At 46.6% G+C, this 24,621-nt stretch overlaps 1 protein-coding gene across 1 annotated transcript in view; it reads left to right on the plus strand.

Moving 5' to 3' along the window:
- Window positions 1–24,621, plus strand: part of LOC139239237 (adenosine deaminase domain-containing protein 1-like) — a 101,716-nt gene that overhangs the window by 18,880 nt on the left and 58,215 nt on the right. Inside the window, exon 4 of the mRNA XM_070867928.1 lies at window positions 3,899–4,054. Within this exon, the coding sequence (XP_070724029.1) occupies window positions 3,899–4,054 (156 nt within the window). The remainder of the gene's footprint in view (window positions 1–3,898; window positions 4,055–24,621) is intronic.

Raw genomic sequence — 24,621 nt, forward strand, 5'->3', positions numbered from 1 at the left:
GCACCTGTTTCTTATCTTATGACGTAACCAGTGCTGTTGCCGAGGGATCAGTAGTGCATTCTTAACCTTTCAACATGTACAGCAATGACTTGGATAAAGGAATAGAGTTGTATATCCAAGTTTGTAGATGACACATGGAAACATAGAAAATAGGAGCAGGAGTAGGCCATTCGGCCCTTTGAGCCTGCACCACCATTCAATAAGATCATGGCTGATCATTCCCTCAGTACCCCTTTCCTGCTTTCTCTTCATACCCCTTGATCCCCTTAGCCATAACGGCCATATCTAACTACCTCTTGAATATATCCAATGAACTTGCATCAACAACTCTCCGAGGCAGGGAATTCCATAGATTAACAGCTCTCTGAGTGAAGAAGTTTTTCCTCATCTCAGTCCTAAATGGCCTACCCCTTATCCTAAGACTGTGTCCCCTGGTTCTGGTCTTCCCCAACATCGGGACCATTCTACCCGCATCTAACCTGTCCCATCCTGTCAGAATCTTATGTTTCTATGAGATCCCCTCTCATCCTTCTAAACTCCAATGTATAAAGGCCCAGTTGATCCAGTCTCTCCTCATATGTCAGTCCTGCCATCCCTGGAATCAGTCTGGTGAACCTTCGCTGCACTCCCTCAATAGCAAGAACATCCTTCCTCAGATTAGGAGACCAAAACTGAACACAATATTCCAGGTGTGGCCTCACCAAGGCCCTGTACAACTGCAGTAAGACCTCCCTACTCCTATACTCAAATCCCCTAGCTATGAAGGCCAACATACCATTTTTCTGCCTTCACCGCCTGCTGTAACTGTATGTCAACTTTCAATGACTGATGAACCATGACACCCAGGTTTTGTTGCACCTCCCCTTTTCCTAATCTGTCACCATTCAGATAATATTCTGCCTTCGCGTTTTTGCCCCCAAAATGGATAATCTCACATTTATCCACATTATACTGCATCTGCCATGAGTTTGCCCACTCACCTAATCTGTCCAAGTCACCCTGCAGCCTTCTAGCGTCCCCCTCACAGCTCACACCGCCACCCAGTTTAGTGTCATCTGCAAACTTGGAGATATTACACTCAATTCCTTCATCCAAATCATTGATATATATTGTAAAGAGCTAGGGTCCCAGCACTGAGCCCTGCGGCACTCCACTAGTCACTGCCTACCATTTTGAAAAGGACCCGTTTATCCCGACTCTCTGCTTCCAGTCTGCCAACCGGTTCTCTATCCACGTCAGTATATTACCCCCAATACCATGTGCTTTGATTTTGCACACCAATCACTTGTGTGGGACCTTGTCAAAAGCCTTTTGAAAGTCCAAATACACCACATCCACTGGTTCTCCCTTGTCCACACTACTAGTTACATCCTCAAAAAAATTCCAGAAGATTCGTCAAGCATGATTTCCCCTTCATAAATCCATGCTGATTTGGACCGATGCTGTCACTGCTTTCCAAATGCGCTGCTATTTCATCCTTAATGATTGATGCCAACATTTTCCCCACTATTGATGTCAGGCTAACCGGTCTATAATTACCCGCTTTCTCTCTCCTCCCTTTTTAAAAAGTGCTGTTACATTAGCTACCCTCCAGTCCATAGGAACCGATCCAGAGTCGATAGACTTTTTGAAAATGATCATCAATGCATCCACTCTTTGTCTGGCCACTTCCTTAGTCTGCATCCCAGGGCACTTATCAGCCTTCAATCCCATCAATTTCTCTAACACAATTTCCCACCTAATAAGGATATCCTTCAGTTCCTGCTTCTCACTAGACCCTCGGTTCCCTAGCACTTCCAGAAGGTTATCTGTGTATTCCTTCGTGAAGACAGAACCAAAGTATTTGTTCAATTGGTCTGTCATTTCATTGTTCCCCATTATAAATTCACCTGAATCTGACTGCAAAGGACCTACGTTTGTCTTCACTAATCTATTTCTCGTCACATATCTATAGAAACTTTTACAGTCAGTTTTTATGTTCCCGACAAGCTTCTTGTTGTACTCTATTTTCCCCCTCTTAGTTAAACCCTTTGTCCTCCCAGTCCTCAGGTTTGTTGCTTTTTCTGGCCAATTTATATGCCTTTTCCTTGGATTTAACACTTTCCTTAATTTCCCTTGTTAGCCACGGTTGAGCCATCTTCCCCGTTTTATTTTTACTCCAGACAGGAATGTACAATTGCTGAAGTTCATCCATGTGATTTTTAAATGTTTGCCATTGCCTATCCACCGTCAACCCTTGAAGTGTCATTTGCCAGTCTATTCTAGCCAATTGACGCCTCCAACCATCAAAGTTATCTTTCCTTAAGTTCAGCACCCTAGTTTCTGAATTAACCGTGTCACTCTCCATCTTAATAAAGAACTCTACCATGTTAAGGTCACTCTTCCCCAAGGAGCCTTGCACAACATGATTGCGAATCCGTCCTCTCTCATTACACATCACCCAATCCAGGATGGCCAGCTCCCTAGTTGGTTCCTCGACATATTGGTCTAGAAAACCATCCCTAATACACTCCAGGAAATCCTCCTCTACCACATTGCTACCTGTTTGGTTAGCCCAATCAATATGTAGATGACTGCAGGGGACCCCTGCACTACCTTCCTTCCACTGTTCTTCCTGTTGGTCACCCATCCCCTATCTGGCTGTGTACCTTTTACCTGCGGTGTGGCCAACTCACTAAACGTGCTATTCCCGTCATTCTCAGCATCGTGGCTGCTCCAGAGTGAATCCACCCGCAGTCCCAGTGCCGCAACACGGTCTGTCAGGTGCTGCAGGTGGATGCACTTCCCGCAAATGTAGTCGTCAGGGACACTGGAAGCGTACCTGACTTCCCACATAGCACAGGAGGAGCATAACACGTGTCCGAGCTCTCCTGCCATGACTTAACTCTTAGATTAACTTAATTTGGCAATAACAATGATAAAAGGTTACTTACTGATAAAGAAAAAGGAAAACTACTTACCAATCACTTACTCCCTTGGCTGTGATGTCACCTTTCGATTTCTTTCTACTTTTTTGCCTCCCTCTTGTCGGCCTCCCCATGCTGCCGCTCCGCCTCCTGCCGACGCCTTTTGGGCCTCTTGTAGGCCTCACTACGTTGTGTAGATGGGAGCAGGAAATTACAAAGGTACATGGGTAGATTAAGTGCTTGGGCAAAATTATGGTAGATGGCCTTCAGTGTGGGGAAAGTGAGAGGTCGAACACTTGAATGCAAGAAAGACAAATTGAAATTTTTTTGTTAATGGTGATACACTAGGAAATGTGGAAGAACAAAGGAATTTGTGTCCATGTACACAAATTACATAAAGCTTAGTGCACGACGTAATCTCAAAGTCTAATGGAATGTTGACCTTTATCTTGGGCGGAGAGTTGGAAGTGATGCGTCATTTGTACTGATCTTTGATCAGACTCCATTGGAGTACTGTGTTCAGTTTTGGACACTGAACCTCGGGAAACATATATTGCACTTGGGCGGCCTACAGTGCAGCATTCACCAGAATTATACCAGGGCTTGAAGGGTTAAATTATGAGGCCACTTATAATCTTGGCTTGTGTTCTCTTGAGTTTAGATGTTTGAGGAGTGAATTGAGGTGTTTAAAATGATAAAGCTACTTGGTAGGGTAGATACAGATTAAAAGGATGTCGATGGTGGGTTAATTGAAATTTTCAAGACTGAGATCAATAGTTTTTTATTAGTGAGGATATTGAGGGGTATGGAGCAAAGGCGGGTAAATGGAGTTGAGATACTGATCAGCCATGATGTAATTGAATGGTGGAATTGGCTAAAGGGCTGAATGGCCTATTCCTGTTTCTATGCTTTCTGATCAAATGCCACATCCAGAAATCGGAAGGTAAATATAACTGCTTGTATTTTAACTGACTTCATGTTTTGTTTGGCAGAGGCTTCTGGCATGACATGTTACTCTCTTCGTGCAGTTGTGGATGGGGTTGAGTTTAAAGAAGGAATAGGTGTCAGCAAAAAAGCGGCCAAGAACAATTGTGCTGAAATTACATTGAAGCAACTCCGCCAACAGTTGCAGCCGATTACAGAAAAAGGTAAGGAACCTATCTCTATTGGGTTAACTCAGTGTTGCTTACAATGTAAAACACTGCGCCACTATCCCTTACTTACATACAGAGCACGCGCAGTTGAAATAAATCCAATTAAAAGGCTCCTTACAGCGTTTAAGCAGAAGTTTCCCCAGGTACCTATGCATCAAATTTTGTTCTCAAACCATTCAATTCAGCATCTCATTTTGAGAATACTGCATACAATAATTGATGAGCATATTTCTAACCCCTATGAAAATTCTAATGATCATCAAAACTTGAAAATAAGGACGTTAACCAGTGGCTTTACATCATCGTGTTGTATAATTTAAATTCTTAAAATAACATCTTAGCAATAGAGATTTTTATTTTATTTTTCAGTTGTTTATGGTTATTAAACATTTTTTTGAGGAAAAAGTATTTTTGTATGTGTTTATAGTAATGAGCTTGATTTATTTTTGAGGGGGGTGGGGGTGCGTACTCTTCATAGTCGAGATGCTCAAAAAGGTTTGAACTCCGACTTCCCTTCCCAAATCACAACTTGTACAAAATATTAGTTCAAGGGCCCCATCACAGTTGTTAAACATTGACTTGCTTAAGAGTAGAATTAATCTTGCTCCAAACGGTGTATATGCCATCAAAATGTGCTGAGCAAAATGTGAGGTTCGATTCTCTTTTGCATTAGGTTAAGGCTAATTTACTTTCCATACAAAAGCTACTTCTATCTAACCGCAGAATCTGCTAACTGCATTGATTGTAGCAGGTGGGATTTTTGTGCTCATTAAATGAGGAATGTTAGTGCTGGTGAATAGAACATGTATTCGGGCACCCAGTTTCAGAATTAGGTGCTGCTAGGTCAGTATAAAACAGATTTATGGAAAGTAAAACGCCCTTTTCAAAAACAATGCATTTATAAACATAGTTAAATGTCACTAAGTGCTTTACAGGAGTGTTATCAGACACAATTAACACTGAGCCAAAGAAGGAGAGACATTTGGATAGGTGATCAACACTTGGTCAATGAGGCAGGTTTTAAGCAGCATCTTAGGAGCTCCTCCCGGAGTCGCAGTGCGGATTTCGTCCCCTCCGGGGCACAACAGACATGATTTTTGCAGCCCGGCAGCTGCAGGGAACAGCGCCAGCCCTTATACATGGCCGCCTTCGACCTTACAAAGGCCTTTGACACTGTCAGCTGCGAAGGTCTGTGGAGCGTCGTCCTCCGTTTCGGATGCCCCCAAAAGTACGTCACCATACTCCGCCTGCTCCACGACAACATGCAAGCTGTGATCCTTGCCAACGGATCCATCACAGACCCAATTAATGCCCCGACCAGGGTCAAGCAGGGCTGCATCATCGCCCCAACCCTATTCTCAATCTTCCTCGCTGCCATGCTCCACCTCACAGTTGATAAGCTCCTCACTGGAGTGGAGATAAACTACAGAACCAGTGGGAAGCTGTTCAACCTTCGCCGTCTCCAGGCCAGGTCCAAGAACACTCCAACCTCTGAGGGCAAGCTACAGTACGCGGACGACGCCTGCGTCTGTGCACACACACAGGCTGAACTCCAGGACATAGTCGAAGTATTTACCGAGGCGTATGAAAGCATAGGCCTTACGCTAAACATTAGTAAGACAAAGGTCCTACAACGTGGACCACTTCCCCTATCTCGGGAGCCTCCTATCAACAAGAGCAGGCATTGATGATGCGATCCAACACCGCCTCCAGTGCACCCTGAGGAAAAGAGTGTTTGAAGACCAGTCCCTCAAAACAGGGCCGTAGTAATACCCGCCCTCCTGTATGGCTCAGACGTGGACCATGTACTGTAGACATCTCAAGTCGCTGGAGAAATAGCACCAGCGATGTCTCCACAAGATCCTGCAAATCCCCTGGGAGGACAGACGCACAAACATTAGCGTCCTTGTCCAGGCCAACATCAAGCACTGACCACACTTGATCAGCTCCGGTGGGCAGGCCACATAGTTCGCATGCCAGACACGAGACTCCCAAAGCAAGCGCTCTACCCTGAACTTGTCCATGACAAACGAGCCAAAGGCGGGCAGAAGAAACGTTACAAGGACACCCTCAAAGCCTCCCTGATAAAGTGCGACATCCCCACTGATAACTGGGAGTCCTTGGCCATAGACCGCCCTAAGTGGAGGAAGTGCATTTGGGAGGGCGCTGAGCTCCTCGAATATCGTCGCCGAGAGCCTGCAGAAATCAAGCGCAGGTAGCGGAAGGAGCGTGTGGCAAACCAGGCTCCCTGCCCACCCTTTCCCTCAACGACGATCTGTTCCACCTGTGGCAGAAACTGTGGTTCTCGTATTGGACTGTAGAGCCACCTAAGAACTCATGCTAAGAGTGGAAGCAAGTCTTCCTCGATTCCGAGGGCTGCCTGTGATGATGAAAGGAGGTGAGAGTGGTGGAGGGGCAAAGAAGTTTGGGGAGAGATTTCCAGAGCTTGGGGGGGGGGGGGGCGGGGGCCAGATGACTGAAGGGACGGCTGCCAATGATTGAGCGAAGGAGGTGGGAGATGCGCAAGAGACGAGCCTTTACTCTGCTTCAGCAATGTGTGGCAGCTCGAAAGTCAGAAGAGCTGCCCATGCTGCACTGTGATATTTTTCCAACTCCCACGCAAACTATTCTGTGGTCTGAGTTGGATTGACAATTCTGATGCTAAATTAAAGATTGGTTGAAAGCACAAAATTATATCCATTTGAAAGTCGAGGGCCAATTTTAACCTCCGTCTAGCGGCAATAAAGCGAGCAGTGGGTTTGGGGGGTCAGCTCACGCCACAGTCCCATTTTAACTTGCTTGATTTCAGACACGGGCCTGATTTAATATGGCAAAGTTGTGACCCAATGACATAATTAGGGCACACAAGCCATTTTAACTGAGGGCCGCACACTCTTGGTGCAGCCAACAGCAGCTATTTAAAGTTCCTTGTGGGCCAGGACGAACAGGAGTTCCTTGGCCCCATAATGATACCATGGACCGCTCCTGCCCCCACCCTTCCCTAATTGCGGAGCTCCCCGATTTCCCCCTCTTACCTTGCCAAGGACCGTATGTGTGTACCTGACGCACTGCTCCTGGTTTTTCACTCCCGAGGTGACAACTGTCATGTTATGCAACCTTTTATGTAACAACACTGCAATGCTGTATATACGTAAGAAATGCACACCTTGACCACAGGGGGTGAACTTGTGGGAGACACGCCTCACCTGGTCACCCAGGTATATAAAGGGAGGTCCCACGCAGGGTCATCATTTCTGGGTCCTGTGAATAAAGATTCAGGTCATGGATTGACCTTGTCCATAGAATGTGCCTCGTGTGGATTTGTGGTATTGTGTAAGGACTTTACATTGGCGACAAAAAACGGGAATCAACAACCCACGAGAATGCCTTCCAGCAGCACCGATGAACGGTACTGTGTTGGTGAGGACTGGGACGATTTCATTGAGAGGCTCCAGCAGAGTTTTGTCACGAAGGACTGGCTAGGAGACGCAGCGGCCGACAAGCGAAGGGCTCATCTGCTGACCAGCTGTGGACCTAAGACTTGCGGGCTTATGAAAGACCTGCTAGCACCCGAGAAGCCGGTGGACAAAACCTTCGAAGAACTCAGCAAACTAATCGGTGAACACCTCAAACCGGCGAGCAGCGTACACATAGCCCGACACAGATTCTATACACACCGATGTCGGGAAGGACAGAGCATACCGGATTTCATTGCGGACCTCTGGCGCTTGGCCAGCCTCTAAGTTCACAAATGCCTACAGGGGGGAGATGCTGAGGGGTTTCTTGAGGGCATCGGTCATGCTGGAATTTTCAGAAAGCTAATTGAGACCAAGGACTTGACCTTGGAAGCAGCCACGTTGATGGCTCAGACTTTTATGGCGGGGAAGAGGAAACCAAGATAATATACGCGCGTAATTCTGCCTCCAATGTGGCGATGGATCAGGGAGTCACTATCATAAACGTGACACACAGCCCCGCAGGCAGGCAAGGGCAGTTCGAGCCATCCCAGGCAGCAATAGACCCAAGAGTAAGTCTCCAACAGAGACAATAGCAGGCTGAACGAACATTTACGCTTCCCCACCCCCCAGTGGACAATGCGGCCCGGGATGGGGCCATTGACACCCACTAACGGTGCTCAAGAGCAGTCAAAGGGACAATCAGCGAGAAATGCCTTGCAACAGCTCTTTTGTTCACAACAATGGGAATCCAAGTTTATGCTAGAGGTTTGGGGGCAGACATGCTGCCAGGACTTGCAGGTTTCAATAGTTCGTCTGCAGAAAGCTTGTAACCAGGCTAATATACGAGGCGGATGAACCAGATGAGGGGTCTGCGAGGCAGGATGACTCTTGGGGCAAATTAATGGACGCTGAAGTTCAGCGGGTTCATGTGGCAAACATTCACAGCTCATATACCAAAATGATGATGATAAGTCCTATTAAAAGGCATCCCTGTACGCATGGAACTGGACACTGGGGCCAGCCAGTCACTCATGAGTGTTGAACAATTCGAAAAGCTGTGACCACTCAAAGCTAGCAGACCCAAACTAGAACGCATTGAGACACAATTACGGACGAACACCGAAGAAATCATTCCAGTGCTAGGCAGTGCAATGTTGGCGATCACACACAATGGATCGGTGAACCGGCTGCCGCTCTGGATTGTCCCGGGCAATGGTCCCGCACTGTTGGGGAGGAGCTGGTTAGCTGAGATGAACTGGAAATGGGGGGGATGTGAACGCCATGTCATCTGTGGAGCGAAGTTCATGCTCACAAGTCCTCCAGCAATTTGAGTCACTATTTCAACCTGGCGTCGGGACGTTCAAAGGTACCAAAGTAGTGATACGCATCACCCCGGACGCCAGACCAGTGCACCACAAAGCCAGAGCTGTGCTGTATGTGATGCGGGAGAAAATTGAAAGCAAGCTGGACCGGTTGCTGAGAGAGGGCATCATCTCGCCCGTTGAATTCAGCGACTAGGCAAGTCCCATCGTTCCCATCCTAAAAGCGGATGGCTCGGTCAGGATCTGTGGCAACTACAAGGCCACTATCAACCGGGTGTCCCTACAAGACCAATACCCGCTCCCGAGAGCGGAGAACCTTTTTGCCACGCTGGCAGGCGGCAAGCTGTTCACCAAGTTGGACCTCACTTCAGCCTACATGACCCAAGAACTGGCCGACGAATCTAAACTACTGACCACCATCACTACGCACAAGGGATTGTTTGTTTACAACAGGTGTCTGTTCGGCATTCGATCAGCAGCCGCGATTTTTCAAAGAAACATGGAAAGCCTTCTCAAATCCATTCTTGGAACAATCGTATTTCAGGACGACATCCTCATCACGGATCGTGACACCGAGGAACACCGCCATAACCTGGAGGAGGTGCTACGCCGACTGGACTGGGTAGGGCTGCGACTCAAGAAGTCTAAGTGTGTGTTTTTGGCTCCCGAGGTCGAGTTTCTGGGGAGGAGGGTTGCTGCGGACTGGATTCGGCCTACCGAATCCAAAACTGAGGCGATTCGATGAGCGTCCAGGCCCTGCAACAAATCGGAGTTGCGTTCATTTCTGGAACTCTGGAACTATTTCGGGAACTTTCTGCCGAACTTAAGCACATTGTTGGAGCCGCTACACGTGCTCCTGCGTAAGGGCTGTGGTTGGTTTTGGGGGGACTGTCCGGAACGGGCTTTCAATTGGGCGCGGAACCTACTTTGTTCAAATAAGTTGTTGACCCTGTACGACCCCCGTAAGAAACTGGTTCTGAAATGTGATGCATCGTCCTATGGGGTTGGGTGTGTGTTGCAGTAGGGTAACGCTGAGGGGTAACGCTGAGGGCCAACTACAACCTGTGGCTTATGCCTCCAGGTCGCGCGCTCAAGCTGAACGGGGATATGGGATGGTTGAGAAGGAAGCACTCGCATGTGTCTATAGGGTGAAAAAGATGCATCAGTACCTTTTTGGCAGGAGGTTCGAATGAGAAACGGACCACAAGCCGTTAACATCCCTGCTGTCGGACAGCAAGGCCGTCAATGTCAATGCGTCAGCTCGCATACAGCGATGGGCTTTCACACTATCTGCGTATGACTGCACCGGCCCGGCACCGAAAATTGTGCTGACTCGCTTAGCAGGCTTCCACTGGCCACCACCGACGGGGCAGCGGAGCAAAGTGCTGAGATGGTCATGGCTGTCGATGCCTTTGACAGCGCAGGCTCCCCCATCACAACCCGCCAGATCAAAATCTGGACCAACAGAGATCCCCTCCTATCCCTGATTAAGAAATATGTCCTGACTGGGGATTGGCTGCCCGCACACGGAGTATGCCCTGAGGAGGTCAGACCGTTTTCACAGACGGATGGATGAGCTCTCCATCCAAGCCGACTGCCAACTATGGGGCAACCGGGTAATCATGCCCCAGAGGGGCGTGGAAGCATTCATCAGGGAACTCCACAGTGAGCACCCAGGCATCGTGCTGATGAAGGCTGTGTGGTGGCCAGGAATTGATTCAGACCTGGAACACTTCGCAGGTGCACGACGTGTGCCCAGCTGGGTAATGCCCCCAGGGAGGCTCCACTCAGCCCGTGGCCCTGGCCCACCAGGCCATGGTCACGTATTCACATAGACTACGCGGGACTGTTCATGGGGAAAAAAATTCTCATTGTGGTTGATGCATACTCGAAATGGATCGAGTGCATCATTTTAAATTCGTGCACGACATCCACCACCGTGGAGAGTCTGCGCACTGTCTTTGCGACCCACGGCTTGCCGGACATCCTTGTTAGCGATAATGGCCCATGTTTCACAAGCTACGAATTACAGGAGTTAATGTCGGGTAATGCTATTAACCATGTCAGGACAGCACAGTTCAAGCCGGCCTCCAATGGCCAGGCGGAACGTGCGGTCTAAATCATAAAGCAAAGCATGCTCTGGATTCAAGGACCCTCCCTTCAATGCCGCCTATCGCGCCTCCTGCTAGCCTATAGGTCCCGACTGCACTCGCTCACGGGGGTCCCGCCCGCGGAGCTACTCATGAAACGAACACTCAAAACTCGGCTGTCCCTCATTCATCCAGTCCTGTCCGACGTTGTTGAGGGCAAGCGCCAGTCCCAAAACGAGTACCATGACCGATATTCAAGGGGGAGATATATAGAAATTGATGACCCCATATTTGTTCTCAATCACGCTTTGGGGCCCAAATGGTTTGAGGATACTGTAATAGACAAAGAGGGGAATAGGGTCATAGTGGTTAAACTTGACAATGGGCAGATATGCCGCAAGCATCTGGACCAAGTTTTTTTTTTAAAGTTCAGCATGGACACTGAGGAACCTGAGGAAGATCATGAGATGGTATTCACACCACCGCCAGTGAACGAGCAACAAGAATATTCAGCAGCATGCACAGTCCCTGCCGTCAGCCCGGACAGGCCGAATCACCACAGGTGACAGACACTCATACCAAGGCTCAACAACCAGAGCCCTACTGCAGCGCTCCATGAGATACCGCAGACTACCCGAGAGACTTAACCTATGATCCCAATAAGATGTTGAGGGGGAGGTGATGTCATGTATGTAACCTTTATGTAACAACACTGCAATACTGTATATACGTAAGAAATGCACACCTTGACCACAGGGGGTGAACTTGTGGGAGACACTCCTCACCTGGTCACCCAGGTATATAAAGGGAGGTCCCACGCAGGGTCATCACTTCTGGGTCAGGTCAGGTTCAGGTCATGGAGTGACCTTGTCCATAGAATGTGCCTCGTGTGGTATTGTGTAAGGACTTTACAACAACATTCCCGAACAATTTAAACAAGAGTCAGTATCAGCATATATAATGAGGCCAGGGAGTTAAAATCTTCCAGGCCTCGCATTCTTGGCTCCAGATCATTCGTCCTCCACTTCAGCCCCCGCATGCACGAGTTAAAATCGGGGCTTGAATTTGAGACTGCTCAAATTCATTTCACAAGGATCCTTGAATAATTTGTAAGCAATTTTCATCCCTTATAGTTGGTATTGCTATCACGCACTCACAGAATAGTAAATAAGGTTATTTTTTGGAAGTCAGAGCTTCCCAATAGAAAACCTCAAAGATCCTTCCATAGCTAACCGCCTTTTGTAGTGTTTGTCAAGGAGTGAGGTAGGTTTATTCATTAATCTAGGTTGTTGGCCTGATGGAATTGATTTCACAGCTTGCTTTTTCAAGACGATGGATATCTCCAGTTTAATAAATGGCATACATTTTAATTTTTCTCGTACATTAAAGGCTCTTTGTGTTGTCATTGCATATGAAGATTTACATTGTTCGTGAATTTATCTTGCGGTGTCCCCAAATATTACTTAAAGGATAAAGTGAAGACAACAACAACAACTTGCATTCATATAGTGCCATTAACGTAGTAACACAAGAGTGTTAGCAAACATAATTTGGCAATGAGCCACAGAGATATTGGAACAGGTGACCAAAAATGTGGTCAAAGAGGTGGGTTTTAAGGAGCATCTTAAAGGAGGTAGAGGTGTTTCGGAAGGGAATTCCAGAGCTTGAGCTCTAGGCAGCTGAAGGCACGGTCGCCAAAAGTAGAGTGATGAAAATTGGGGATATGCAAGAGGCCAGAATTGGAGGAGCGCAGAGGTCTCGGAGGGTTGTAGGGCTGGAGGGGGTTACAGAGATAGGGAGAGGTGAGGCCATGGAGGGATTTGAACATGAGGATGAGAATTTTAAAATTGGGACATTGTTGGACTGGGAGGCAATATAGGTCAGCGAGCAAAGGAGTGATGGGTGAACGAGACTTGGTGTGAGAGCAAAAGCAGAGTAATGGGAAGGGATAGGCTTGCTGAATACCCTTCCTAAGAGACATTCATTGTTTGAGGTCTCGATAAAGAATCTTTCCTTCTTCCATACCCCCACAAATTGTCAGTAAGCATCGAACACAAGCAACTTAAAAGCCCTTTCATGGTTTGGAATGATTTTTAGAAAACATGCTCAGCAGAATTGAGGCATGAAGCAAAGACTTGTGAAGAAATTGAGCATTCAAATATACATGTGACTTGGACTTGTGCTTTAAAAATGATTACAAAGAAAGATAACAAAATTAATGTCCTGTATGTCGATTGAGGTGTAATGATTGATTTAGTTATGCGACTATGGTCCTGATAATAACTCTGAGGCATATTTGGAGCGGTGGTGGGATATCTGATGGGAAACCTGGAAGAACTTTGATCACATCTGTCTGGCATTTTAACGCAGCCGCCTAATTATAATATTTTCAAGTTTGCCGTTGAATCTGCAGCATTGGGCCCATGACTCGATCTCAACTAGTGTATTTAAAGGGACAATCTAAAGATAGAATTTAGAAGAATCAGTTGTTTGAACCAAGTCTCAGCAAGGATTCAGTACGGACAAGAGCTATGCCACGCTAGTGATAGTTGTGTACAGGCCACCAAATAGTAGTTGTGAGGTTGGGGACAGCATCATACAAGAAATAAGGGATGTGTGCAATAAAGGTACAGCAGTAATCATGGACGACTTTAATCTACAAATTGATTGGGCTAACCAAACTAGTAGCAATGCGGTGGAGGAGGATTTCCTGGAGTGCATTAGGGATGGTTTTCTTGACCAATATGTCGAGGAACCAACCAAGAGAGCTGGCCATCCTAGACTGGGTGATGTGTAATGAGAAGGGACTAATTAGCAATCTTATTGTGTGAGGCCCCTTGGGAAAGAGTGACCATAATATGGTAGAATTCCTTATGGAGAGTGACAAAGTTAATTCAGAAACTAGGGTCCTGAACTTAAGGAAAGGTAACTTTGATGGTATGAGGCTCGAATTGGCTAGATTAGACTAGCAAATGATACTTAAAGGATTGACGGTGGATAGGCAATGGCAAACCTTTAAAGAGCATATGGACGAACTTCAGCAATTGTACATTCCTGTCTGGAGTAAAAAATAAAACAGAGAAGGTGGCTTAACCGTGGTTAACAAAGGAAATTAAGGATCGTATTAATTCCAAGGAAGAGGCATACAAATTAGCTAGAAAGAGCAGCAAACCGGTGGACTGCAAGAATTTTAGAATTCAGCAGGGGAGGACAAAAGGTTTAATTAAGGGGGGGGAAATAGAGTGAGAGAGGAAGCTTGCCGGAAACACACAAACTGACTGCAAAAGCTTCTATTGATATGTGAAGAAAAAAAGATTAGTGAAGACAAACGTAGGTTCCTTGCAGTCGGATTTGGGTGAATTTATAATGGGGAACAAAGAAATGGTAGACCAATTGAACACATGCTTTGGTTCTGTCTTCACAAAAGAAGACACAAATAACCTTCCGGATGTACTAGGGGACCGAGGGTCTAGTGAGAAGGAGGAACTGAAGGATATCCTTATTAGGCGGGAAATTGTGTTGCGGAAATTGACGGGATTGAAGGCCGATAAATCCCCAGGGCCTGATAGTCTACATCCCACAGTACTTAAGGAAGTGGCCCTAGAAATAGTGGATGCATTGGTGATAATTTTCCAACAGTCAATCGACTCTGGATCAGTTCCTATGGACTGGAGGGTTGCTAATGTGACACCACTTTTTAAAAAAGGAGGGAGAGAGAAAACAGATAATTATAGACCAGTTAGCCTGACATCGGTGGTGGGGAAAATGTTGGAATCAATCATTAAGGATGAAATAGCAGCGCATTTGGAGAGCAGTGATAGGATTAGTCCAAGTCACCATGGATTTATGAAGGGGAAATCGTGCTTGACAAATCTTCTGGAATATTTTGAGGATGTAATTAGTAGAGTGGACAACTGAGAACCAGTGGATGTGGTGTATTTGGACTTTCAAAAGGCTTTTGACAAAGTCCCACACAAGAGATTGGTGTGCAAAATCAAAGCACATGGTATTGGGGGTAATGTACTGACGTGGATAGAGAACTGGTTGGCAGACAGGAAGCAGAGAGTCGGGATTAACGGGTCCTTTTCAGAATGGCAGGCAATGACTAGTGGAGTGCCGCAGGGCTCAGTGCTGGGACCCCAGCTCTTTACAATATATATTAATGATTTAGATTATGGAATTGAGTGTAATATCTCCAAGTTTGCAGATGACACTAAACTTGGTGGCGGTGTGAGCTGTGAGGAGGACACTAAGATGCTGCAGGGTGACTTGGACAGGTTAGGCAAGTGGGCAAATACATGGCAGATGCAGCATAATGTGGATAAATGTGAGGTTATCCACTTTGGGGGCAAAAACACGAAGACAGAATATTATCTGAATGGCGGCAGATTAGGAAAAGGGGAGGTGGAGCGAGACCTGGGTGTCATGGTTCATCAGTCATTGAAAGTTGGCATGCATGTACAGCAAGCGTTGAAGAAGGCAAATGGTATGTTGGCCTTCATAAGAACATAAGAATTAGGAACAGGAGTAGGCCATCTAGCCCCTCGAGCCTGCTCCGCCATTCAAAAAGATCATGGCTGATCTGGCCGTGGACTCAGCTCCACTTACCCGCACGCTCCCCATAACCCTTAATTCCTTTATTGGTTAAAAATCTATATATCTGTGATTTGAATAAACTCAATGAGCTAGTCTCAACTGCTTCCTTGGGCAGAGAATTCCAGATTCACAACCCTCTGGGAGAAGAAATTCCTTCTCAACTCGGTTTTAAATTGGCTCCCCCGTATTTTGAGGCTGTGCCCCCTAGTTCTAGTCTCCCCGACCAGTGGAAACAACCTCTCTGCCTCTATTTTGTCTATCCCTTTCATTATTTTAAATGTTTCTAGAAGATCACCCCTCATCCTTCTGAACTCCGAGTAAAGACCCAGTCTACTCAATCTATCATCAAAAGGTAACCCCCTCATCTCTGGAATCAACCTAGTTGAATGGTCTCTGTACCCCCTCCAAGGCTAGTATATCCTTCCTTAAGTAAGGTGACCAAAACTGCACGCAGTACTCCAGGTGCGGCCTCACCAATACCCTGTACAGTTGCAGCAGGACCTCCCTGCTTTTGTACTCCATCCCTCTCGCAATGAAGGCCAACATTCCATTCGCCTTCCTGATTACCTGCTGCACCTGCAAACTAACTTTTTGGGATTTATGCACAAGGACCCCCAGGTCCCTCTGCACGCAGCATGTTGTAATTTCTCCCCGTTCAAATAATATTCCCTTTTATTGTTTTTTTTCCCAAGGTGGATGACCTCACATTTTCCGACATTGTATTCTATCTGCCAAACCTTAGCCCATTCGCTTAATCTATCTCAATCTCTTTGCAGCCTCTCTGTGTCCTCTACACAACCCGCTTTCCCACTTATCTTTGTGTCATCTGCAAATTTTGTTACACTACACTCTGTCCCCTCTTCCAGGTCATCTATGTATATTGTAAACAGTTGTGGTCCCAGCACCGATCCCTGCTAGGGAATTTGAGTATAGGAGCAGGGAAGTCTTGCTGCAGTTGTACAGGGCCTTGGTGAGGCCCCACGTGGAATATGGTGTTCGGTTTTGGTCTCCTAATCTGAGGAAGGACGTTCTTGCTATTGAGGGAGTGCAGCGGAGGTTCACCAGACTGATTCCAGGGATGGATGGACTGAAATATGAGGAGAGACTGGATCAACTGGGCCTTTATACACTGGAATTTAGAAGGATGAGAGGGGATCTCATAGAAACATATAGATTCTGACTGGACTGGACAGGCTAGATGCGGGAAGAATTTTCCCGATGTTGGGGAAGTCCAGAACCAGGGGACATAGTCTTAGAATAAGGGGTAGGCCGTTTGGGACTGAGATGAGGAGAAACCTCTTCACTCAGAGAGTTGTTAACTTGTGGAATTCCCTGCCGCAGAGAGTTGTTGATGCCAGTTCATTGGATATATTCAAGAGGGAGTTAGATGTGGCCCTTACGGCTGAGGAGGTCAGGAGCATTATGCCACACTCCTGGATTCAGTGCAGAAAGTGCTTTAATGACCTAACCAGTTGCACATTCGCCTACATCCTGTTGTGCACATCAACCCCCCCTGCCCCCACCCTACTCTGCCTCGTAAAACTTATTCCAGCACATAATTTATCACATCCACTTGTATTGGAAACCTACTCATTGTTCCCTTTCTGTGCACTGTCTCACATTCCCATCTATCCTACCACTGCACTCGCCCTGATCTTGATGCAATTTGATGCCTCTCCCTGATAATCACCCTTAATTCAGAGACCATGGTGCAGAACTTAAAGAAGGGTAACTTTGAAGGTATGAGGCGTGAATTGGCTAGGATAGATTGGCGAATGATACTTAAGGGGTTGACTGTGGATGGGCAATGGCAGACATTTAGAGACCGCATGGATGAATTACAACAATTGTACATTCCTGTCTGGCGTAAAAATAAAAAAGGAAAGGTGGCTCAACCGTGGCTATCTAGGGAAATCAGGGATAGTATTAAAGCCAAGGAAGTGGCATACAAATTGGCCAGAAATAGCAGCGAACCTGGGGACTGGGAGAAATTTAGAACTCAGCAGAGGAGGACAAAGGGTTTGATTAGGGCAGGGAAAATGGAGTACGAGAAGAAGCTTGCAGGGAACATTAAGACGGATTGCAAAAGTTTCGATAGATATGTAAAGAGAAAAAGGTTAGTAAAGACAAACGTAAGTCCCCTGCAGTCAGAATCAGGGGAAGTCATAACGGGGAACAAAGAAATGGCAGACCAATTGAACAAGTACTTTGGTTCGGTATTCACTAAGGAGGACACAAACAACCTTCCGGATATAAAAGGGGTCAGAGGGTCTAGTAAGAAGGAGGAACTGAGGGAAGTCCTTATTAGTCGGGAAATTGTGTTGGGGAAATTGATGGGATTGAAGGCCGATAAATCCCCAGGGCCTGATGGACTGCATCCCAGAGTACTTAAGGAGGTGGCCTTGGAAATAGCGGATGCATTGACAGTCATTTTCCAACATTCCATTGACTCTGGATCAGTTCCTATCGAGTGGAGGGTAGCCAATGTAACCCCACTTTTTAAAAAAGGAGGGAGAGAGAAAACAGGGAATTATAGACCGGTCAGCCTGACCTCAGTAGTGGGTAAAATGATGGAATCAATTATTAAGGATGTCATAGCAGCGCATTTGGAAAATGGTGACATGATAGGTCCAAGTCAGCATGGATTTGTGAAGGGGAAATCATGTTTGACAAATCTTCTGGAATTTTTTGAGGATGTTTCCAGTAAAGTGGACAAAGGAGAACCAGTTGATGTGGTATATTTGGACTTTCAGAAGGCTTTCGACAAGGTCCCACACAAGAGATTAATGTGCAAAGTTAAAGCACATGGGATTGGGGGTAGTGTGCTGACGTGGATTGAGAACTGGTTGTCAGACAGGAAGCAAAGAGTAGGAGTAAATGGGTACTTTTCAGAATGGCAGGCAGTGACTAGTGGGGTACCGCAAGGTTCTGTGCTGGGGCCCCAGCTGTTTACATTGTACATTAATGATTTAGACGAGGGGATTAAATGTAGTATCTCCAAATTTGCGGATGACAGTAAGTTGGGTGGCAGTGTGAGCTGCGAGGAGGATGTTATGAGGCTGCAGAGTGACTTGGATAGGTTAGGTGAGTGGGCAAATGCATGGCAGATGAAGTATAATGTGGATAAATGTGAGGTTATCCACTTTGGTGGTAAAAACAGAGAGACAGACTATTATCTGAATGGTGACAGATTAGGAAAAGGGAAGGTGCAACGAGACCTGGGTGTCATGGTACATCAGTCATTGAAGGTTGGCATGCAGGTACAACAGGCGGTTAAGAAAGCAAATGGCATGTTGGCCTTCATAGCGAGGGGATTTGAGTACAGGGGCAGGGAGGTGTTGCTATAGTTGTACAGGGCCTTGGTGAGGCCATACCTGGAGTATTACGTACAATTTTGGTCTCCTAACTTGAGGAAGGACATTCTTGCTATTGAGGGAGTGCAGCGAAGATTCACCAGACTGATTCCCGGGATGGCGGGACTGACCTATCAAGAAAGACTGGATCAACTTGCCTTGTATTCACTGGAGTTCAGAAGAATGAGAGGGGACCTCATAGAAACGTTTAAAATCCTGACGGGTTTAGACAGGTTAGATGCAGGAAGAATGTTCCCAATGTTGGGGAAGGCCAGAACCAGGGGTCACAGTCTAAGGATAAGGGGTAAGCCATTTAGGACCGAGATGAGGAAGGACTTCTTCACCCAGAGAGTGGTGAACCTGTGGAATTCTCTGCCACAGAAAGTGGTTGGGGCCAATTCACTAAATATATTCAAAAGAGAGTTAGATGAAGTCCTTACTTCTAGGGGGATCAAAGGGTATGGCGAGAAAGCAGGAAGGGGGTACTGAAGTTTCATGTTCAGCCATGAACTCATTGAATGGCGGTGCAGGCTGGAAGGGCTGAATGGCCTACTCCTGCACCTATTTTCTATGTTTCCAAATGCACTCGAGTGAGCAAATGCGATTACAGTTGAGCATAGGTCTGTTCTTCTCCTCTGTTGCAGGAGAAGAGAGCACAGAACTCTAGGGAGAGAACCAGAAATGGTCCTCACAGATTTCCCAATTGACCAACTGCAGAGGATGAAGTGCTGGAGATCAATGGTATTGTGGCCTACCTTCCACTCATACTGTCCATGATTGCAGAGAATTGAGGAGTTCAAGCATGAGTGCTTTGACGCCGCAGGGATATCTTCCATGGATAAGTGACCAACTCTGGAACATCAATCACGGCAATCAAATGAGTCCATGCAGGCCTTGACCATGGCCGCGCGGATTCTGGATGCCAACATGTCTGGTGCCTTAAATAGGATGACTGCCGCCTTAGCTTTGGCCTTACAACGTATCATCGATTCGCACAAAGCTACTCTCCAACGGAGTGGTAGGTGTGAAGTGCGACTGGCCCGTGAGAGGGACGATGCATATAGGGGACATGGAAATGGGAACTCCACTCAAAAGTGCTTCCACTTCTCACCCGTTGTGCGCCTGTCCCCCAGTCAGTACTCGACAAACAGCCTCCTGATGGCCGAGTCTGCCCTTGCACAGCTGCAGGTGGAGCAGTCTTTGGCGGAGCCCAGACAGGCTCCAACACCCAGATATTGTCAACCAAGAGCATCTCAACAGTCAGAGCAGGGATCTGAACAGCCTTCCTCTACCTCTGCTCAAGTCACTGCGCTTGCACCATGTGGAAAAGGAAGAGTAAAGCTTTGTAGTTGCACATGGCTGTCGGAGAAAATGTACGTTTCCATTGTTTGCAAGAATCACACAAAATGTATTGCTTTGCACCACTTTCCGCGTTGCCCATTCTTGGTTGCTGGGTGGCAACTCGCCTTTTCAGTTGCTTTTTGATCAATGGGAAGGCATGAATTGAAAGGGACCAGTGGAGGGGGATGTGCTTGATTGATTATAGGACTGCCTTGTAACAGTGGGATTGGAGTGGTGGGGGAAAGAGTGGCTGTTGGATGTGATTGTTACATTGGTCCAGTGGTGGTCGCCCTCTTCCTACTCCTCTTCCTAGAATTCATCTGCAGACGATTTGTGTTCAGCACCTTATTCCTCATTGCTGCGCAGTGGTGTGCAGAACATCACTATCATTCTGGTTACTTGGCTGGCGAGTACTGAAGGGTATCTTCAGGCACCTGAAGTGAATCGTGAGCATGCCGATCGCTTTCTCGATGACAAATCTGGTTGTCATATGTCTTTTGTTGTACCACTTGAGCTTCATGGTTGGGTTTCTCACAGGTGCCATCGCAAAAGTTTGAAGGGAGTATCGTTTGTCTTCTAGCAGCCACCCCTTAAGTCTGCTTACAGTTCCAAAGCGGTCGGAGAGCTTGACCTGCCACAGGATGAAAGTATCATGGAAGCTCCTGGGAATCTGCCACACACCTGCATAGACCTTTAATTGTGTTTCCACACAAGCTGAACTTTGATGGAATCGAACCCCCTTGTGGTTTACGAATACGCCTGGTTTATCTGGGGATGCGCAGATTTCCACTTGTGTGCAGTCAGTGATGCCCTGCACCTACAGAACTGCAAACCCGACTGGGGTCATCATGAGCAAAGTTGACAATTGTTGGCCCTAGCAAAAAAACAACAACTTGTATTTATATCGCGTCTTTAATGTAGTGAAACGTCCCAAGGTGCTTCACAGGAGTGTTGCGCGATAAAAATTTAACAGCCGCATAAGTAGAAATTAGCGCAGGTGACCTAAAGCTTGGTCAAAGAGGTATGTTTTAAGGAGCGTCTCAAAGGTAGGAAGAGAGGTTTAGGCAGGGAGTTCGAGCTTGGGGCCTAGGCAACAGAAGGCATGGCCACTAATGGTTGAGCGATTATAATGAGCATTGCTCAGGACGGCAGAATTAGAGGAGCAGAAACATCTGGCTGGGGCGGGGTTGGAGGAGATTACATGTATTTATGTGCAGCCAACTGAGAGATTCTGGATATGTCTCCGGTAGCGCCCTGAAAGGAGTCAGAGGTAAAAAAAAGTTGAGGCCACTATCACCGCCACTGATAATGGGTGGCCAGCAGGGACCAGGTCATCTTCAATGAGGCTCCAGATGTTTGCCACCACCTGACGTGACCACTTCGGACACTGGAAGCTCTGCTCTTCTGAAAAGCCAAGGAAGTAGAGCCTCTGCCTGAACACATGTTAAGCGGATAGTGCCTCCTGTGGCATCGATCCCTCTCTGTTGCTCCCCACTGTGCTGACCACCTACAGGTCTCCACAGCATGCTGATGCTGTTGCAGATAGTCATCTTGCTGCCATGGTGCCACATATCCTGATCTTGAGTCTCAATACCTCCAAAGTGCAGAACTTAGCCTTTCACTACAAGTACTCTTAATAAACCTTTTTCCAGGGATAGGTACAAAAGGAGCATTGACTATTTTTTGCTATTATATGCCTGACTTTTAATGAGCTTCATGAATTGCTGTTCTCCTCTTGTCTTGGTTTCAGGAAGCACCATTAAATTTAAATGCCAGTTAAAGTATCGCTGTAATTCAGTGATTTAAATATTCAAATCGCTAAGCCGCCTCTCCGGAGGGGATTATGTATACACAACCGAACACGTTAAGATCAGAGGCTGGTGCGTTGGAGCTGGCTTTCAGATGCCCTGATGTTTTCGATGACTTCAAGAAAGGACTAGAGCTATTTTCTACTCTATATATGTGGCTTTCACTTCTCCATTTTGCCAATCCAGCATCCTGTGCTTCCATGCGCTCCAGTGTGACTGTTCTTTTCATTTGCTGATGCCAATGAATTCAGCATTGTTCCTTCTTGCTATCCAGTGATTTCAGGAGGGAAGGCTATTCCAACTTAACATTGCATGAACTTGTGTATGTATATACCCTGAACACTCCATGTACAGTTACATAAAACCACTGAATGTATCTTCACACTGTATACAATATGCCTGTACCACCAGAGGGTACAACTGGTGGAGACCTAGAGGCCACCTGCACACCGCAGATAACCAAGTATAAAAGAGAGCTCACCTTACTGGAACCTCATTTAGGAGCTGCAATAAATGGACTAAGGTCACAACAGTTCAAGTGCAATACCTAACCTCGTGGACTCATTACTAGAGTGCTTACAGACATTACAGAACTAAAATATTTATTAGTGGGACTGTGGTGCAGAGACTTTTTACTCATGCTGAAATAGACCTTTTTCTGACAGAGAATGAGGAATTCGAGCTGAATCTCATTTTACTTGCAGCAACCTGAATGCAAACTAAAATTTCTTCCAGCTTGCATATTGAACATGCAGTATGACGGACAGAAAATTGGCAACTGCTTCATCAAGTCTGTTCCCTTCAGCCGTATAATAACTAACTGACTCGGCCCAAATATTCCCCACCCACCAGCAGCCATGTAATCTCGGAGACAAAAAAATACTTTTTAAACAAAAAAACTTGGGCCAGTTTGGGGGACATAGGAATTCTGTAACTTCGTCTCTATTTCCTGAAGATAATAAAAAAAACAAGCTATATTAGCCAACATCAGGAACAGTAGCATAGTGGTTATGTTACTTGACTAGTAATCCAGAGGCCTGGACTAATGATCCAGAGTCGCGAGTTTAAATCCCAGCACGACAGCTAGAGAGTTTAAATTCAGTTAATTAATAAATCTGGAATAAAAAGCTAGTGTCAGTAATGGTGCCCATGAAACTATCGAATTGTCGTAAAAACCCATCTGGTTCACTAATGTACTTTAGGGAAGGAAATCTGCCGCCCTTATCTGGTCTGGCTCCAGGCCCACAGCGATGTGGTTGACTCTTAACTACCCTCTGAAATGGCCTAGCAAGCCACTTAGTTGTGCCAAACTGCTACAAGAAACAATACGACTAAAACCGGACAAAACACCCAGCGTCGACCTCGTCACCGGCTACGGACACAACAACGGCACACCCAGCCCAGTCAACCCTGCAAAGTCCTCCTCCACTAAAATCTGGGGACTTGTGCCAAAATTGGGAGAACTGTCCCACAGACTAGTCAAGCAACAGCCTGACATAGACATACTCATAGAATCTCATATTGCAGCCAATGTCCTAGACTCCTCCATCACCATCCCTGGGTATATCCTGTCCCACTTGGGAGGGAGTATCCCTGGGAATCCTCAACATGGACTCTGGACCCCATGAAGTCTAATGGCTTCAGGTCTAGCATGGGCAAGGAAACCTCCTGCTGATTACTACCTACTGCCCTTCCTCAGCTGATTAATCACTACATCTCCATGTTGAACACCACATGGAAGAAGCACTGAGAGTAGCAAAGGCACAGAACATACTCTGGGTGGGGGCCTTCAATGTCCATCACCAAGAGTGGCTCGGTAGCACCACTACTGACCGAGCTGGCCGAGTCCTGAAGGACATAGCTGCCAGACTGGGCCTGCAGCAGCTGGATAGAGAACCAACACGAAGGAAAGACCTACGTGACCTCGTCCTCACCAATCTACATGTCGCACATGCATCTGTTCATGATGGTATTGGTAGCAGTGACCACCTCACAGTCACTGTGGATATGAAGTCCCGTCTTCACACTGAGGGCACCCTCCATTGTGTTGTGTGGTACTACCACCGTGCTAAATGGGATAGATTAAGAACACATCTTGTAGCTCAAAACTGGACATCCATGAGGCGCTGTGGGCCATCAGCAGCAACAGAATTGTATTCCACCACAATCTGTAACCTCATGGCATATCCTTCACTCTACCATTACATCAAGCCAGGGGACCAACCCTGGTTCAATAAGGAGTGCAGAAGAACATGCCAGGAGCTGCACCAGGCATACCTAAAAATGAGGTGCCAATCTTGGAAAGCTGCAAATCAGGACTACATGCATGCTAAACAGCGGAAGCAGCATGCTATAGACAGAGCTAAGTGATAAGCAATCAACAGATCAGATCAAAACTCTGCATTCCTGCCACATCCAGTCATGAATGATGGTGGACAATTAAACAACTAATGGGGGGGGGGTGCTATCCTCAATGATGGCGGAGCCCAGCACATGGCTGAAGCGTTTGCCACCATCTTCAGCCAGAGGTGCCAAGTGGATGATCCATATCGCATTCTCCTGAGGTCCGCACATCTCAGAAACCGGTCTTCAG

The sequence above is a fragment of the Pristiophorus japonicus genome, chromosome 26 (genome assembly GCF_044704955.1).
Source record: "Pristiophorus japonicus isolate sPriJap1 chromosome 26, sPriJap1.hap1, whole genome shotgun sequence".
Lineage (NCBI taxonomy): Eukaryota > Metazoa > Chordata > Chondrichthyes > Pristiophoridae > Pristiophorus > Pristiophorus japonicus.